General features: G+C 57.2%; 1 protein-coding gene across 1 annotated transcript in view; it reads right to left on the minus strand.

The window, feature by feature from the left end:
- SCRIB (scribble planar cell polarity protein) overlaps nt 1–19225 on the minus strand; it is a 127572-nt gene that overhangs the window by 8330 nt on the left and 100017 nt on the right. The window contains 11 exon segments of the mRNA XM_030970808.1: nt 114–151; nt 704–843; nt 1921–2064; nt 5015–5188; nt 7040–7129; nt 8880–9042; nt 11597–11762; nt 12175–12222; nt 13729–13842; nt 15572–15700; nt 16455–16496. Coding sequence (XP_030826668.1) covers nt 114–151; nt 704–843; nt 1921–2064; nt 5015–5188; nt 7040–7129; nt 8880–9042; nt 11597–11762; nt 12175–12222; nt 13729–13842; nt 15572–15700; nt 16455–16496 — 1248 coding nt within the window.

Here is a 19225-nt window from a genome sequence, read left to right on the forward strand (position 1 = left end):
GACAAAGGCAAGCAGGAGAATACCATAGCAGGGAATGGCAGGGTTTAGGAGAGGTGACAAAGGAATGCCAGGATTGAGGAAAGGTGACAAAAGCAGGCAGGAGAACACCATACCAGCCTTCCTGGGGAGGTGACGTTCCTGGGGCTGCAATCTGCAGGAGGGGACAGAAAGGCACAGTCAGTGACAGCCTGGCTGGGTGACAGCCACCCCTCAGAGGGGTGGCACCACGCTGAGGGTGTCACTGTCCCCTGCCCTCCCAACCAACACCTCCTCACTGCTGTTCCAGGAGATCCTGAAAAAAGGAATCCTGAATTCCAGCCAGGAAGAAGGAAGGAATTGCCTCCAGAAGGAGGGAATTGCCCCCCAGAAGGAAGGAAGTGCCCCTAGAAGCAGGGAATTGCCCCCAGAGGCACGGAATTGACCCAGAAGCAGGGAATTTCCCCCAAAAGAAGGGAATTGCCCCCAGAGGCAGGGAACTGCCCCCCAGAAGCAGGAATTGCCCCCAGAAGCAGAGAACTGCCCCCCAGCAGCAGGGAATTGCCCCCAGAAGCAGGAATTGCCCTCAGAGCCAGGGAATTGCCCCCAGAAACAGAGAACTGCCCCCCAGAGGCAGGGAATTGCCCCCCAGAGGCAGGGAATTGCCCCCAGAATGAGGGAATTGCCCCCAGAATGAGGGAATTGCCCCCCTGTCCCTGCCCTGTACCTTCCAGCGGCGTGGGTGACGGGGTGGGCGCAGGGGACGGGGACTCTGCCAGCTGCTCCAGGGTGCTTCTCTTCTTCCCCTCCTTGGACTTGGCAATGACCATCTGGGCCTTGAGGGCATCCTGCTCCAGGGACTTCATCCTGCCAGGAACGGGGTGCGGGGTGGGGAGAGGAGCCGTCAGTGCTGCTGAGGGCACAGTGCCACCCTGCAGGGCAGGGACAGAGCCCCCCGGGGTCCCCGAGGCAGGCAGGGGCACAGCTGGGCTGGCTGCCACCCCAAAACACACCTGGGAGCACTTGTGCCAAACACACAGGGCCTGGAGCTATGGACCAACACACTGCGGGCAGCCCCAGAGTGCCACACAGCAGGACAGTGACCTGAGCTGGGGACAGAACTGAGAGGATGACATGAGCAGGACCAGCCCTGGGGGCTTCACCCTGCCCTGTGCTCAGGGTGTGCACCTGAACCCTCCTGAGCCAGCAGAGATCAGTGCTGGGGGCTTCACCCTCCCTGTGCTGCACCTGAGCCAGCAGAGATCAGTGCTGGGGGCTTCACCCTGCCCTGTGCTGCACCTGAACCCTCCTGAGCCAGCAGAGATCAGTGCTGGGGCTTCACCCTCCCCTGTGCTGCACCTGAACCCTCCTGAGCCAGCAGAGATCAGTGCTGGGGGCTTCACCCTCCCCTGTGCTGCACCTGAGCCAGCAGAGATCAGTGCTGGGGCTTCACCCTCCCCTGTGCTGCACCTGAACCCTCCTGAGCCAGCAGAGATCAGTGCTGGGGCTTCACCCTCCCCTGTGCTGCACCTGAGCCAGCAGAGATCAGTGCTGGGGCTTCACCCTCCCCTGTGCTGCACCTGAGCCCTCCTGAGCCAGCAGAGATCAGTGCTGGGGCTTCACCCTCCCCTGTGCTCAGGGTGTGCACCTGAACCCTCCTGAGTCAGCAGGAGATCATGGAGGCCAGGCTGGATGGGGCCCTGAGCACCCTGCTCCAGTGGAACTGGCAGGGAGTGGAACCGGGTGATCTCTAAGGTTCCTTCCAACCCCTCTGGGACTCTGTGACACAGCTGGGAAACATCAGAGGTGTCTGTTCCTTCCTCCCCATCGGACAGACAGCCCCAGCACCCCCCCTGCTCTCTGGGGTCACACCAGGGCCCAGCCTGGCCCTGCCCCAGGAGCCCCCAGACAGGAGCATGCAGCTGTGGGAGGGGCAGTGCACACCTGGATTGGCCTCCTCCTGCCCCAGGGGTGGCTCTCGAGGGGTGGCTCTGCCCTGGGGCAGCAGCAGCTCTCTGCCTGGACTGGTACAGCCTCCTGGCCAGGTCCTGCTCGTACTGCTTAACACTGTCTTCAAGGGCTGAGCATCTGAGGAGCAGCAGGAGGAACAGGAGCAACAGGAGGAGGGAGAGGAAGAGATGATGGTGATGAACATTGCAGCAGACAAGAACAGGAAAAGAAAGAAACAGATACAGGAACGTACCCTGGGCAGGGGAAATTCGGGTCTGACACGGGGCAGCCTGGGCTGGCTGTTCCCAGGTCTGATCCCACCCAACCCTGGGCACTGCTGGGGCAGCAGGAACCCCTGGGGCAGCCTGGGATGGTGCCCAGGAACAGCAGCCTCCACCAGTGCCCACATCCAGGGGACCAGGACCCCATCCAGGGGACACCCTCCCAGTGCTGGGAGGGACCAGGACGCCCATGGAAGGGCTGTGGGGTGCTCAGAGGGTGTGGGTCAGGCTGTGGGCACACGTGGGACAGCCCCTCAGCTACACTGGCCGTGTACTCCCTGCACCTCAGATGGACCACGGGAAAGGGGAACACAGTGGCCAAGCACAGGACACACCTGGGACACTGAGAGTGAGTGTGTCCTGAACCAAATGTGCCAAAATGCTCATGGGCCTGGCTGGGCACCTGCCCCAGGGTGAGCACCAGAGCCTCTGAACCTCGCTCTTCCCATGGGACACGGGCCTGGAGGGACAGGACACAGGGAATGGCCTCCCACTGCCAGAGGCAGGGTTAGATGGGATATCCAGGAAAAATCCTTCCCTGTGAGGGTGGTGACAGTGCCCAGAGCAGCTGTGGCTGCCCCTGCATCCCTGGCAATGCCCAAGGCCAGGCTGGATGGGACACTGGGCAGGAACTGTTCCCTGTGAGGGTGGGCAGCCCTGGCACAGGTGCCCAGGGAGCTGTGGCTGCCCCTGGATCCCTGGCAGTGCCCAAGGATGGGGCTTGGAGCAGCCTGGGATGGAGGAAGGTGTCCCTGCCCATGGCAGGGGTGGAACTGGACGGGCTTTAAGGTCCCTTCCACCCCAAACTGTTCCATGGCTGTGCCAGGGGCTGTGTGTGCCCAGAACCCGCGTGCAAGGTGTGTCTGTGTGTCTGCACAGAGCACAGGGGGTGCTGGGGAAGGGGCATCACTCATCGCGGCAGGGCCCTGATGGCACAGGGAGAGCAAGGAGAGCCCAAGGAGGGCAGAGTGAGGGTCACGAGTGACAGCACAGAGCAGAGAACTGGAGAGAAGCAGAAGACAGGAGATCAGAAAGGGAGGAACAAACCCAGCAGAGTGGTGGGGCTGAGCCCCCCGAGTGGGGCAGGGCAGAACCTTCCCTGCAGACAGGACCTGGCCACATCCCTGTGCCCATTCCAGAGCTGGAAAAGGGGCCCTGAGAGCACTGGATCCTCCTGGAGATCTGTAGCAGAAGGGAACCGTCCCCCCCTGTCCCACAGAAAGGGACAAGGGCCTGGAGTGCCAGGACAAGGGGGAAGGAATGGCTTCCCACTGCCAGAGGGCAGGGTTAGGCGGGATCTTGGAAAATCCTTTCCTGGGAGCCCTGGCACAGGGTGGCCAGAGCAGCTGTGGCTGCCCCTGGATCCCTGGCAGTGTTCAGGGCCAGGCTGGGCAGGGCTTGGAGCAGCCTGGGACAGTGGAAGGGGTCCCTGCCATGGCAGGGGTGGGATGGATGGCACTGATCCTCTCCCCTGAACCACTCTGGGCTTCTGTGAAAACCAATCTCAGAGAAAATGTGCTCAAAGCTCCAGAACATCAGTCCAGCTCTCACTGAGGATCTGCTTTGCAGTTCTCCACTCTCAGAGCCACCCTGGGAGCAACAGCCCCATGATCATCCATGCACCAACACTGGAACTGCTCCCAGTGATCCCTCCAGTCTTTTCTAAAACCCTGTCCCCTCCAGGCCTCATCCAAACCCCAAAAGAGACAGCTCAGACTGTCCTTTGAATGTCTCCTACAGGAATATCAGGAGAAGAAAAACCATTAACAGGAGCAGCCTGAGTGATTTTTGGAAGGAGTTCTATGATGCAGTAAATGTCTGGACTAGCTTCAAGTCTTAAGTTCTGGATTAGGAAGTTCTCTTTCTTCCAGAACAACTTTTAGTCACTCTTTCATGGCTGATGGAACAGCTCATGTGGGTAAGAATGGGAATGGCCAGATCCTGCCATTCTTGGCTGCAGCAGGATGTCCAGCCCAGCAACACTGCAAATGTGAAATTCCATTTTTCCTTTTGGATGTGTGACCTTGCAGCTTCAGTGACACCATTCCAAAAGGGTTACAAACAAGGTGGGAATGGTGTGTGAGGGCAGGACACAGCCACCACAGCACAGCTGGGTTTGTGTTCATGGGGAGCTCCCCGTGTGCGGGGCTGGGCAGCACCGGGGGAACCTGGAGCCCTGTGCTGACACAAGGGACAGGCTCAGCCAGGGCTTGAACAGATCCTGCACAACCTCCCTCAACACCTGCCCTTGAAAGCGTGCTCCATTCCCTGGTTTTACTCCCTTTGGGTGCCAGATATGCAGGAGCTGCCCTGGTCTGTGAAAGGATCCCCCTTCCCCTGGTTTTACTTCTTTAGGAGCTGCCCTGTGAAAGGATCCCCATTCCCTGGTTCTTACCCCCTTTGGGTCCCAGATGTGCAGGAGCAGCTCTGCCTTGTAAAAGGATCCCCATTCCCTGATTTTACTCCTTTAGGAGCAGCTGTGCCCAGTGAAAGGATCCCCATTCCCTGGTTTTATTCCTTTAGGTCCAGATGTGTAGGAGCTGCCCTGCTGTGTGAAGGATCCCCCATTCCCTGGTTTTATTCCCTTTGGGAGCTGCTCTGCTGTGTGAAGGATCCCCCATTCCCTGGTTTTATTCCCTTTGGGAGCTGCCCTGCTGTGTGAAAGGATCCCCATTCCCTGGTTTTACTCCTTTAGGAGACCCCCTCCCCTGTAAAAGGATCCCCATTCCCCGATTTCACTCCCTTTATCCCCCACCCCCAGGAGCTGCCCCGCTCCATCCCCGGAGGGCAGGGAGGCCCTGGCTCACCGTGCTGCCCTCCACATGGCCCGTTTCTCGGCCTCCAGGGCCCGGCGTTCAGCAGGGGACAGCTCCTTGTCCTGCTGGGCCAGCAGCTCGGGGCTCTGCATCCGCAGCCGCTCCTGGTGCCGCCGCTCCGCCTTGGCCGTGCGCACGGGAGCGCCGGGCTCCGCGAGGGTTAACCTGCCACAGAGGGGACACGGGGGGCTGCAGGGCTCACCTGGCAGCCGGGGGCACCTGGGGTCACCTGCCAGCTCTGCACACCTGCCCCGTGCCACGGCAGCTCTGCTCACCTGCCCCTCTGCACATGGGAGTGCTGGGCTCCGCGAGGGTTAACCTGCCACAGAGGGGACAGGGGGCTCTGGGGGGGCTCACCTGGGCACGGGGGACTGCAGGGCTCACCTGGCAGAGAGGGGCAGCTGGGCTCACCTGCCAGCTCTGCTCACCTGCCCTGTGCCATGGCAGCCCTGCTCACCCGCTCCTCTGCGCACGGGAGCGCCGGGCTCCGCGAGGGTTAACCCCGACACAGAGGGCACGGGGGGCTCTGGGGGCTGCAGGGCTCACCTGCCAGCTCTGCTCACCTGCCTTGTGCCACTGCCAGCTCTGCTCACCTGCCCTGTGCCACTGCCAGCTCTGTTCACCTGCCTTGTGCCACTGCCAGCTCTGCTCACCTGCCTTGTGCCACTGCCAGCTCTGCTCACCTGCCCCGTGCCACTGCCAGCTCTGCTCACCTGCCCTGTGCCACTGCCAGCTCTGCTCACCTGCCCCGTGCCACTGCCAGCTCTGCTCACCTGCCCCGTGCCACTGCCAGCTCTGCTCACCTGCCCTGTGCCACTGCCAGCTCTGCTCACCTGCCCTGTGCCACTGCCAGCTCTGTTCACCTGCCTTGTGCCACTGCCAGCTCTGCTCACCTGCCCCGTGCCACTGCCAGCTCTGCTCACCTGCCTTGTGCCACGCCAGCTCTGCTCACCTGCCCCGTGCCACTGCCAGCTCTGCTCACCTGCCTTGTGCCACTGCCAGCTCTGCTCACCTGCCCCGTGCCACTGCCAGCTCTGCTCACCTGCCCCGTGCCACTGCCAGCTCTGCTCACCTGCCCTGTGCCACTGCCAGCTCTGCTCACCTGCCCCGCGTCACGGCACCTCTGCTCACCTGCCCCATGCCACTGCCAGCTCTGCTCACCTGCCCCGTGCCACTGCCAGCTCTGCTCACCTGCCCCGTGCCACTGCCAGCTCTGCTCACCTGCCCTGTGCCACTGCCAGCTCTGCTCACCTGCCCCGTGTCAGGGCACCTCTGCTCACCTGCCCCGTGCCATGGCAGCTCTGCTCACCTGCCTTGTGCCACTGCCAGCTCTGCTCACCTGCCTGGTGTCACTGGCATGGGCTGCTGTGGATGGGGAGGACACAGGACACAGGAAAGCTCCTCTTAAGGAGTTTCTGGCTGGATGGGGCTTGGATTGTCCTTGGAGCAACCCCCAAAGTGTCACAGACATCTTTTATGAAAAATCCTTTCCTTAGGATTTTTCCTCCTGAGAAGCTGAGAGGCCTCAGGAACAAAATGTAAACAATGGTTATCTGCTGCTGTGGGATGCAACAGGTGGATCTTTGATTGGCCCATGTTGGTTGTTTCTAATTAATGGTCAATCACAGTCAGCTGGCTCGCACTCTCTGTCTGAGCCACAAGCCTTTGTTATCATTCTTTCTTTTTCTATTCTCAGCTAGCCTTCTGATGAAATCCTTTCTTCTATTCTTTTAGTATAGTTTTAATATATATCATAAAATAATCAATCAGCCTTCTGAAACATGGAGTCAGATCCTCGTCTCTTCCCTCATCCTGGGACCCCTGTGAACACGGTCACACCAAAGGGCAGGGGATTGAAACCCGAGGGTCTTGCAGGTCCCTCCCACCCAACCCAACCCAACCCGTGCTGGGTTCCATGAAGTTGGCTCTGTTCAGTTCCCCTCCCTCCCCCAGATCCCTCCTTGGCAGCCCCTGGCTGCTGAAAAGGAGGAACCCTGCAGTCCTTGCCCCACTCACCCCGACATGGAGTTGGTTCGGTGCTCAGGCTTGATCCCCTCCTCCAGGGAATTCCTCTGTGAGTTGCTGTTCTCACTGAGCTCCAAGGGCCTGGAAAAAAACCCCTGTGAGCTGCAGCACCACGGGCTGCACACCCAGCCAAGGGCGGCACAACTCCACCCCAGGAAAGCAACAACTGCTCCAGGGTGAAGCCACAGCCCTCCGTGATCACTGCTGTGAACATTCCTGTGGGATCTCCTTAACGTCCACATGAATATCAGAGCTCATTTCCTGCAGCTGGAGGTCACCCAGACACTGACACACACACAAAAATCTTTCCTCAGTTTTCCTAATAAAAATATTTGTTGGGCTTTTTTTTCCTCTGGATCTCACCCTTCAGTCCTGGGAAGCAGGACCTCACACTTGGCTTTGTTAGATGTGGCACAAAGGGATTCCAAATAGAGGAGCCCAAGAAAGATTCCCTTTGGAAACACTTGTCACCTGATCCTGATTTTACACCCTCATTAAGAGATTAATTTGATTATTTTAAGTTGTTCCATGAGATGGGCTATGGAGCTGGCTGGGAGAGCTGGGGGTGTTCAGTTTATAGTGACACTCAGCTCTGATTTTTACTGCTCAAGTTTATTCTAATTAAATTTCAGTTTCTCTTCCAGCATGAGGAAGATTATTTCAAGAAACACAACTTCAGCCTCTTCCACTGCCTCCCCTGCATTCAAGCATAAATAATAAACAACTGATGGACCCAGGCTTCCTGTTCTTCAGCATCCCATGTTTCAGGATGAGAACAGGAGGGATCCGTGGGGCTTCCCAGAGAACCAAGGGGCTGTGTGTGACTGCTCTCCTCCTTGGAGCTGCCTCAGCTCAGAGGGCCAGGGGCAGTGTCAGGGCATCGTGATGTGAGAAGCTTCTCCAGTGAGACTGGGCAGAAACAACAGAGAGAGATGAGATTGCCAGGGTGGTTCTGCCACTGTGACTGAGAAGTGTTTGTGGAGAGGACACTGTCTGTCCCAAAGGCTTCAAAGGCAGATAAGGACAGATTCAGCCTGACCCCAGTGCATTCTGAATTTATCTGGAGCCTTTCTCATTCCTCTGCTCTATGCCCAAGAATTAGAAAAAAAACATCAAGGTAACCTGGAGGCTAGGTCCCAGAGAATGGAGAAACAAAAGCCTAAAAAAACCCCAAACCTGTTTTAGCATTACTTTATCATTCAGCTTATCTTGAAGCATCTGTCTCTAAAATCAACCTCTCTTCACACCCTGGGGCACAGCTGAAGGAGCTGCTCCCTGGAAGAGTGAGATGTAAAACTTGGCCTTTTCTGTGCTGAAGCAGAAATCTCTGCCAGCCCTCTGAGCTCCAGGGACACTGCCCGTGGGAGGTGCAGGGCTGCCTGCCCAGGGTGAGACAAAGTAGAAATTCTCCAGAGTAGAAATCCATTTTGATTTAGGTGAAATGTACATTTTTGAGTCTGTGGTTAGAAAACATAGCTATGTAGAGCCTGACTGCAGAACCTAGGCTCAGAGAAACTGCTTCAGAGAAGGACAGAGGTAAGGGTGGGGGGGGAGACAGAGAGACTGCTGTGAGAGCAGGTCAACCTGACTTAGGAATTCTTTCTGATAAAGAAGAACTAGGGGCAAATGTCACGTGAAATTCATAAAAATGAATATGTATGAACCTATTGTGAAATTGTATGCATGTGTATTTGAGAGGGGGATAAAAAGGGACCTGAAGTTCCCAGAGGTACGCGTGTCTTTTAAGGAGAATAATAAACATACTGGCTTTACAACTTTCACAAAGTTGTGGAGTTTTAATTATCTCTGCAAAACAAGGGTGCTGCCTTACCGAGCTGCTGGAGCCTGGCTGCTCCTTCCATTCAGCCTCTCCACCTTGTACTCCACGCCCTCGATGATGACGCTGGACTGGGCCTCGGGCGCCTGCCTGCCCTCCTCCTCCTCCTCAGCTTCCTCCTCCAGCAGAAGGGCTCGCTGCTGCTGCAGCTTGCGGGCTGCCAGGGAGACGGGGCAGCTCACAGCAGAGAGCACTGGCTGAGCCCCCAGGAAGGGACTGTGGGGGGGTCCTGGCATTGAATCCCCAGGATGTGACTGCAGGGGGGTCCCGGCACTGAAACCCCCAGGATGGGACTGTGGGGGGGTCCTGGCATTGAATCCCCAGGATGTGACTGCAGGGGGGTCCTGGCACTGAAACCCCCAGGATGGGACTGTGGGGGTCCTGGCATTGAATCCCCAGGATGGGACTGTGGGGGTTGGCATTTCCCCAGGTGGGCTGTGGGGGTCCTGGCATTGAATCCCCAGGATGGGACTGTGGGGGGGTCCTGGCACTGAAACCCCCAGGATGGGACTGTGGGGGGGTCCTGGCACTGAAACCCCCAGGATGGGACTGTGGGGGTCTGGCACTACCCCCAGGAAGGGACTGTGGGGGTCTGGCATTGATCCAGGATGTGACTGCAGGGGGGGCGGGACTGTGGGGGGTCTGGCATTGATCCGGTGTGACTGCAGGGGGTCCTGGCACTGACCCAGGTGGGCTGTGGGGGTCTGCTTCCCAGGATGGGTGTGGGGGTCTGGCATTGAATCCAGGTGGGACTGTGGGGGGTCCTCTTGATCCCCAGGTGGGGTGGGGGTTGGACGCCCAGGTGGGTGTGGGGGTCTGCACTGAACCCAGGTGGGACTGTGGGGGGTCCTGGTGAAACCCCAGAAGACTTTTGGGGGTCCTGGCAATGAAACCAGTCAAGATGGTACTGCGGGCAGGTCCTGGCACTGCACCCCCAGCATGGGACCTCTGGGCAGGTCCTTATGCTTCTCATCCCTGCAAGTCTGGGCTGGTTTCAGTCCATCCCCTCTCCATGAACACCTTTGCTCCTCCACACTTCCACCAATGATGAAACAAACTCTGCATTGTTTCCTCAGCCCCCCACTTCCTTATCCAACAGATTTCCATCCCTGGACACCCAGGGCAGATTTCCAGCTGATTTCCCAGTGCTCTCAGCCTCACCCTGGAAATTGGGCACAGTGTCTCCTGCCCTTTTCCCAGAGGGAAGGAAGAGCCCTGGCAGTCTGCATCTCCCCCGGGCCTCCTGCAGGAGCCACGGCTGGGGTGCTGGTGCTGGCCCCACGTGTGGCAGTGGCCCTGGGGACAGTTCTGCTGGTGAGCACACATGTCACCAGAGGGTCAGGGACAGAGGGGACAGGAGCAGGCAGTTCTCTGGGCAGGTGTCCTGCAGGTCACCCAGGAGTGTTCCTCAGGGCTCAGCCCTGGGGCCAGCTTGGGGCAAGGTTAAAAATCTTAAAAATATAAAAATAATAAAAATTATTAATAAAATTAATAATTTTATCTGCATTCTGCAGGAGCTGAATGCAACAGGAACACTCTGCTCCTGATGCCAAACTGGGAGGTGCTGGTGACTCTCTGAAGGGCCATGAAGCCTTACAGGAGGGTCCAGATAGGCTGGAACACTGGGCAACCATTAAAGGCATGAAACTGAACCAAATGCCAGGTTCAGGTATGCTTTGGAGAGGAGTGTCTGGAGAGCTCAGTAAAAATGCTTTTTTTTCCACTTCACATTGTTCCTTATCACCTCCTAAAGCAACCATGGGCTGGACTTGATGATCTTTAAGGTCACTTCCAACCTAGTCATTCTGTGAACTCTCAAGAGGAGATGGCATCAAAAAGGAGAGCAGCAATGTAGCTCCTAGTGCAGCCCTAGAGCAGCACAGTGATCTTTGAGGGGTCAGAGCTCTGGCTGCCAGGCCAGACCCTGAAGTGTTTATTGCCAGCTGCAGGCGCAGTGCCCAGAGCAGGGACCCTGGGATGCTCCGGGAGCTCCTCTGCTCCGGGAAGGCTCTGAACTGCTCAGCCTGGGGAGAGCTGCAGGCAGAACTCAGAGCCCCTCTGAGAGCTGAGCTGCTCAGCCTGGGGAGGAGGCTGCAGGCAGAACTCAGAGCCCCTCTGAGAGCTGAGCTCCTCAGCCTGGGGAGGAGGCTGCAGGCAGAACTCAGAGCCCCTGTGCTCTGCAGGGAGAGCTCTGAGAGAGCTGAACTGCTCAGCCTGGACAGGAGAAGGCTGCAGGCAGAACTCACTGCAGCCTTGCAGAACCCAGAGGGGCTCCAGGGGACTGCAGAGGGGCTCTGGACACGGGCCTGGAGGGGGGATGGCTTCAGGGATGGATTTGTGAAGGGACCCTGCCCAAGGAGCAGCTGTGGCTGCCCCATCCCTGGAAATGTTCCAGGCCAGACTGGATGGAGCTTGGAGACACTGGTCTGAGGCAAGGTGTCCTTGCCCATGGCAGGGGTGGGTGGCACTGAGTGGGTTAAAAGTCCCTCCAACCCAAATAATTCTGTGATTCCATGATACAGGACACCTGAAACTACAGCACTTCACCAACCCAGGAAGCATCAGTGCAGCATGCACAGAATTCCTCAGCATTCACTTCAAATCATCCCCAGGCCTTACAATAACCACCCAGGGGCTTCTGGAAGTGCTGCATTTCCGTGGGAAAGGAATCACTTAGCAGGACAACCCTCTGTGCACACAGTCCTACGTACCCTCCTCCTCCTTCATCTTCTTTAGGTCGTCCTCCCCCACCAGGGACACGCGCTTGGGAGGCTTGTCCAGGTGCTGCTGCTTCACCTCAATCTCAAAATACTTCTGCCTCTCACGGAAGGACCTCTGCTCAGGGCTGTGCTGTCCCCCAGGGCTATGGGCGGCCACCTGCAAGAGCCAGAACGCTGCACATGGGGCACCCGGGCACAGGGGGCACATAGGGACAGCACTGCCCCCCCAGGCATAGGGGGCACCCAGGCACATGGGGCACCCAGACACAGGGGGCACACTGCCCACCCAGGCACAGGGGGCACCCAGGCACAGCGCTGCCCACCCAGCACAGCACTGCCCACCCAGCCCCAGCACTGCCCACCCAGCCCCAGCACTGCCCATTCAGCCCCATGCCAGCCCATCCCTTGCTCTGCCAGCTGCCCCATCCTCTCAGTTCTCACTTTGCCCCATCCTCAGTTCTCACTTTGCCCCATCCTCTCCTCCTCCTTCTCCCCAGCCCTCCCACACCACGAGCCCTTCTCCCCACCACACCCCCATGACTTCCACCCTTCCCAGCCCCAGCACTCACCTCCAAGGCCAGTTTGGTGTTTTCTGTGCTGCTCTGACCAGACAATTCCTAAGGACAGAGAGAAACAAGCATTTTCCAAAAGGAAAGGTTCCAGCTGTGTGCCCGAAGGCCAGACAGCTGACACAGGTCCCCAAACTGTCCCAGGCTTCACACAGATTTAACAAGGCTTAGCAATGGTCAGGAATGAGGATTTATGGTAAACTGAGGGTTAAACAGAACCAGGTGTGACAACTTCTGAAAGGCAGAAACTGAAAAATCACTGGAAACAGGCACCAAACAGGACCAGGGGCTGAGCTATGGCTGCAGGGGGGTCACAGGAGCTGGCAGGAGCTCACTCACACTTTGCTTACATCAAAGACAAAACCACCCAAAATTTACTTTAAAGAAGCAGAGATGCCATCAGAAAGAATGAAATCTGTATTTACTGGCATGCATAACAGAATATTGGATGAACAGAACTACAGGGGGAAGAAACTGATCCACAAAATCCATCTGTTAACCAGGAATCCATAGCAGCAGACTGAGAACTGCAAACTAGTTACGGAAAAGAAGGAAGTTTTACAATTAGACAAACTGAAATGACCCACAAAGAGAGAGCAAGGAGATGATCTCTGGCGTTATCCAAACACTCCAAAAACTAATTCAGAACTTGAGTGGATCTGCCTGAGCAACCTCCTACAGCTCTGGAGATGTTTGACCAATGCTCTTAGGCCCATGGTGGGGTTCCTGGGGGTGTCCTGAGCTGGACCTGATGATCCTTGAGGGTCCCTTCCAACTCAGGACGTTCCAGGATTCCAGGATTCCAGCACCCAAGGCTGCCCTGTTCTGCAGGGGGAACTGAGAAAATGACCTCCAAGTCCTCAGCTAGCCTAGACTGTTCCAGGATTCACCTAGATGGCAGGGAAAAGGGAGTCCCAGTGAAGATCAAAATCTATCCAAAAATGTCTCAGCACAGGTTTAGCCTGGTCCTGGAGTCTGGAATTTCAGAATTCCTTTGCATGGTTGTACATCAGTATCCCAATGTCCAGGGAGAACAACAACGCTTGAGATTCCATGAGCTTCCAGGACCTGGCACAGACAGGACCCTGCCAGGATGAACATCTGCATCACCAACACACTCCAGCAGGACCTGACACAGACAGGACCCTGCCAGGGTGAACATCTCATCATCCACACACTCCAGCAGGACCTGACACAGACAGGACCCTGCCAGGGTGAACATCTCCTCACCCACACAGGACCCTGCCAGGATGAACATCTGCATCACCAACACAGGACCCTGCCAGGATGAACATCTCCTCACATACACAGGACCCTGCCAGAATGAACATCTCCTCCCCAGCCCCTCCAGCTCCCCCAGGACCTGACACAGACAGGACCCTGCCTGGATAAACATCTCCTCACCCACACAGGACCCTGCCAGGATGACCATCCCATCCCCAATCCCCTCCAGCTCCCCCAGGACCTTGCTGTGTCCCCAGCTGTCCCTGGAGGGCACACACCCCTCGTCCTGGCCTGCTGAGCCCCGGGCTGGTGCCACCAGGGCTGGGTTACCTGTGTCCCCAGAAGGGGCTGGGACAGGGGCACTGCTGCAAAGGTCTTGTAGGCCTGCTTGACATTGATGGGCACCTCGTCAGGGGACGGTGGCGACGGTGGTGATGGCTTTGGCTACAGGGACAGACGGACAGACAGACAGGAGGCAAAGGTGAGCACAGGTGAGCACAGGTGAGCAAAGGTGGGGGGAAAACCCACACAGGGGGAACAACAGCCTGACTCTTGGCCTGCAGAGTCTGGTGAGGGGTATATGGAAGGAATAGGTCAGGGAACATGTAAGGGATCTGCAAGCCTTGGGAAGCCAATCTCAGCCTCTGCTGCTGAGCCCTGGGCAGGAGCACCAGGAGCAGAGCACTGCACACACACTGCACCCAGCAGCACGAGGGTCACAGCCCGTTCTGTTCCATGGACAGTGAAGGAATGGTGCTTTTGGAGGCACAGACCTTCACTGACCTGATGGGAATGTTGTGACACATCCTCTGGCCAAGGGCACATTGCTGTCCCAGTCCTTGAGGATTTACAGCCAATTCAACCAGCAAGTGCCTACCTGAATCAGGGTTTTTTGAGCTAGGACAGGACAGCTACACATTGAGTTCTATTTAGGGCTGAACAAGAGTCCCTCTAGTGGAAGGTGTTTAAGGTCTTTAAGGTCCCTCCCAACCAAAGCACCCTGTGATTCCAGGATCTGATCCAGAGATCTGTGATGTGGAGATCTGCCTTTGATCTCAAATTTTCCTTTGCAGAATTACACTTACTGGGGAACATCTGACAAGGTCTGAGGGGACCTTCCTAGTGCCTGTCACTGTCTTTGCTGGTTCCTTCCTCACCCACCTTCCCTGTGAGCCCTCTTGCAGCACTGGAGGGACCTGCTTCAAGCATCACAGAAATGGAAGGGGTGGGAGGCAATGGCACCACAACCTTCCTGCTCCTCCTGGAGAGGAAACCCCCTCCAGCTGCTCATCCCTCCAGCTGCACTAATCCAGTTCTGGTTCTGGTTTTGCTTAGTCCTGGATGAGGGCTAAACAATGCTGTCTGATGGGCTAAAGGACAGCACAGTGAGGTCAGGAGAGCTGTGAAATGTGAACCATGCCCAGTTCCATGGGTTCCGTACAGATGTTTGCCTCCAAATCAGGTATCTGATATCTCTGGTATCCCGCTGCACCAGCTCCAGCAGGGACAGAAGGGCTGGATTCATGGAATCTCACCCAGCATGGTTTGTGTGGCAAGGGACTGAAAGCCCATCCAGTCATGGGCAGGGACACCTTCCACTATTCCTTGCACTTTTATACTGAAGGGACACAGGTCTTCCTTCATGACAAAGACAAAAATATCTGAATTTTTCTCTCCTATCAACAAACAGCCCCAGGAACATGAACCTTTCAAAACCAATCAGGACACGTGGCTACCAAGCCAGAGTGACCAGGCACGTGGTGACTACACCACAATGACCAGGAACGTGGTCACCACACCAGAGTGACCAAGGCACGTGGTGACGAAACCAGGGTGACCAGGCACGTGGTGACCAAACCCGGGTGACCAGGCACGTGGTGACCAAACCCGGGTGACCAGGCACGTGGTCACCAACCAGGGTGACCAGGCACGTGGACACCAAACCACATGTGTACCAAACCAGGGTGACCAGGCATGTGGTGACCAAACCAGGGTGACCAGGACACGTGGTCAGCACACCAGAGTGACCAGGCACATGGTCACCACACCAGAGTGACCACAACATGTGGTCACCATGCAGAGCCACTTCTGGGAGGGTTCCTGCCCCCTGACACGGCTCTGCAGCCACGCGGGGCAGACACGGGGCTCTGGGGAGGGGTCCCTGGCCACTTACAGAGCTGTGGGTCCTGAAGCAGGGCTGGGGCTGCTGGAAGGGGTTGGGGCTGTCCCCCTCCTCGGCCCTGAGTGCCACAGCAGCGCTCGGTCGCACGCGGGAGAGAGGCTGGATGACGCCAGGCTTGGTCTGCTGGTGCCAGGGCAGCACGGGCAGGGCATGGGAGGGCAAGGGGGGGAGAAAGAGAAGAGAAACGAGCAGTTAGAGCAGCGAGGTGTCTGCCATGCAGGTGAATAAACAAACCCATGCACCCCCACTTCTCTCCTCGGCTGTGCTGCCTGCTCCAGCCCCTGGAGCCAACACCAAAGGGTCACACAGCACCACTGGACTGCAGAGAAGGCCAGGACAAAAGGAAGCACCTGCCAGACCAGCAGCAGCTACGAGGGTTAGCAGGGTATGGTAAGTGTGACCAAGCTCAGAAAATGTGAGCACCAGGGATGGAAGGAGGGAAACATCAGCCAGGAATGGGAATTGGCAGAAGGTGTGGATGGAAGTGAACCAGACTTCTGGGTCTGATGAGAAATGCAGTTACTGGAGCAGAGGTGAGAGGCTAAAACTTCTCCTAGATGTCACCATCACTGCTGGATGTTGTGTGAAAGTGAGTAAAGCACCTGCAAGTTGAGAGAGTGGCAGCAGGAACTGGGTAAACCAGCAAAACCTGCAGAGGGGAAGCTGCAAGGGGAAACAGCAATAAAAGCTGCAAAAACAGCTAGGCTGGGTTTTCAGATGGACCATATTTGAGACCTGATGCATTTGTACAAACTCGAGGCATAGGGAGGAGTGGAGGAGACAGACTAGGAGCCAAGAGGAGGAAGAAACAAGCTCCGTGTGCTGGGGGATGCACAGGGACAGTAGAGTCGGGTCTCACAGTAGCTGTACTCACTGATTTACTGTCATCCTGTGATGTAATGAAGTTAATGGAAGCCTGCAAACAGAAATAAAGGGGTAAATCTGGAGTCTGAAGCCTTTATTTACCCCTGCCCCACTGCCCACCCTGTGTGGGGAGCTCCAGGTCCCACAGAACCCCCAGTACCTGCCTCTTCAGGTGAGGACAGCCCACCTGCACGAGCCTCTCCCAGCCCCTGTGCTGCGTGAGGAGGCCCTCACAGCTCTCTGCACATCTCCAAACTCTGAGTCCAACTCTGGGACAACTCTGGTCCTGGGCACAGCCCCTGCTCCTGGTCTCTGGACATTCCCTGGGCACATCCCCTGGACACAGCCCCTGCTCCTGCTCCCTGGAACATCCCCTGGGCACATCCCCTGCTCCTGCTCCCTGGAACATCCCCTGGGCACATCCCCTGCTCCTGCTCCCTGGAACATCCCCTGGGCACATCCCCTGGGCACATCCCCTGCTCCTGGCCTGTGGCACATTCCCTGGTCACATCCCCTGCTCCCTGGCACACTCCCTGGGCACATCCCCTGCTCCTGCTCCCTGGCACACTCCCTGGCACACTCCCATGGCACATGCCCACCCTGCACACCTGCCCCAGCCCGAGCAAAGCTGGCCCCCCCCAGCTCCTCCCCAAGCACTCACAGGTGCCACCACAGCAGCAGCTGACAGGGAGCAGCCCCTCCTCGTGCCTCGGATGCCACCGGGGTGCTGCTCCCCGGGGAAACCCAGGGGATGACAGGACCCTGTGGGGATGCCGGGTCCCCATGGGGATTCTGAGCCTCCAAGGGAATGCCAGGTCCCATGGGGATGCCGGGTCCCCACGGGGATGTTGGGTCCCTGTGGGGATGGCAGGCCCCTGTGGGGCCCCTGTGGGCTGTGGGACCAGTGCAGGGCAGTGCAGCAGCCGGGCAGTGCAGCAGCCGGGCAGTGCAGCAGCCGGGCAGTGCAGCAGCCGAGCAGTGCAGCAGCCGGGCAGTGCAGCAGCCAGGCAGGCGCACACCGCACACTGCGAGCAGCACTTACACAGAGCTGTAAACCATGAGCAGCACTCACAAAGAGCAGCACTTACACAGCGCCGCACACCCTGAGTAGCACCTACACTGCGCTGTAAACCACGAGCAGCACTTATGAAATGCTGCACGCCCTGAGCAGCACTTACAAAGCACTACACACCACAAGCAGCACTTACAAAGCACTGCACACCCTGAGCAGCACTTACAAAGCGCTGTAAACCATGAGCAGCACTTACACAGCACTGCACACCACGAGCAGCACTTACAAAGCACTGCACACCACCAGAAGCCCTTACAAAGCGCTGTAAACCATGAGCAGCACTTACACAGCACTGCACACCACGAGCAGCACTTATACAGCACTGCACACCTTGAGCAGCACTTACAAAGCGTGTCTCCCTGCCGGTCAGGTGAGGGGCCCGGGGGGCTGTGGGCACCTGCAGGGAGGGGCAGCAGCACAGAGAGAAGGGGAGAGAAAAGGAGAGACTGGGTTTGCCAGGGGAGAGGAGCACAGGGGCTGCAGCAGCCCAGGGGGAGCCCCCTGCCCTGCCTGGCACACTCAGACCCAGCACAGACACCTCCTGCCTCCCCCGGCCCCGTGCAGAGCTCAGGCCAGGCACGACCCTCACAGGGCCTACTCGGGACCAAGGATTCCATCTCCCTCAAGGAATTCCCTGAAATCAGCCAGTCAGTTCTGGCTGGAGTACAAGATGTTGAAACCAAAGAATTAACACTATTCTCTGAATTAATTAATTAATTAACTAACATAATTCTCTGAAATCAGCCAGTCAATTCTGGCTGGAGTACAAGATTAACATTAAAAAATAGATGGGGCCAGAGAGTAAGAGACAAAATTCCTCGGAACTTCTGCTCTGCAAAAGTCAAGACTCCTGAATCCCTAAAACAGGAGAGATCTGTGACTGCTCAGCCTGGAGAAGACCTTAGAGCCTCTTCCACTGCCCTAAATGGCTCCAGGAGAGCTGGGGAGGGACCTTGGGCAAGGGCCTGGAGGGACAGGACAGGGGGAATGGTTTCCCACTGACAGAGGCAGGGTTAGACGAGATTTTCGGAAGAAATTCTTTCATTCAAGGGTGGGCAGGCCCTGGCACAGGGTGCCCAGAGAGGCTGTGGCTGCCCCTGGATCCCTGGAAGTGTCCAAGGCCAGGTTGGACAGGGCTTGGAGCAGCCTGGGACAGTGGAAGGTGTCCCTGCCATGGCAGGGGGCTGGAATGAAATTGTCTTGAAGGTCCCTTCCCACCCAAACCATCCTGGGAGTCCGTGAAAACTATCTCAAAGAAATAAAGAGAATTGGCACTTGTGATAAAAGGAAAACTTACAAAAACCACAGCTGCTGTCAGAAATTTAAACAGCGGAACACAGCTGGAACAAAGTGTATTGGAATAGCTCAGCTGCAACACCACCTTCCAGTCGTGCTGGGTTCCTGCTGAACACTCAATTCTAAATGATCCAAGACTGAGGGAGATTGGGACAGGCTGAGAAGGAACAGAGGCTGGGCTCAAGTGCTGCTCCTGCCCCTGCTCCTCAGCCTGTCTCCGCAGCCACCTCACCTCCAGAGCTCCTGGCCAGCCCCAAGGGCTGAAATGGCTCACTGAGGAGCAGGGAAGTGCCAGAGCTGTGGGGAGAGCAGCTGGAGAACAGCTGGACTCCAAAGGGAACCAACAGACACAAAATGACCAAGGACAAAGAACAAAGAACAACTGGCGATTCACTCCAGCCCCGAGTATAAAA

Source organism: Camarhynchus parvulus, chromosome 2, assembly GCF_901933205.1.
Source record: "Camarhynchus parvulus chromosome 2, STF_HiC, whole genome shotgun sequence".
In the NCBI taxonomy this organism is placed as follows: domain Eukaryota; kingdom Metazoa; phylum Chordata; class Aves; order Passeriformes; family Thraupidae; genus Camarhynchus; species Camarhynchus parvulus.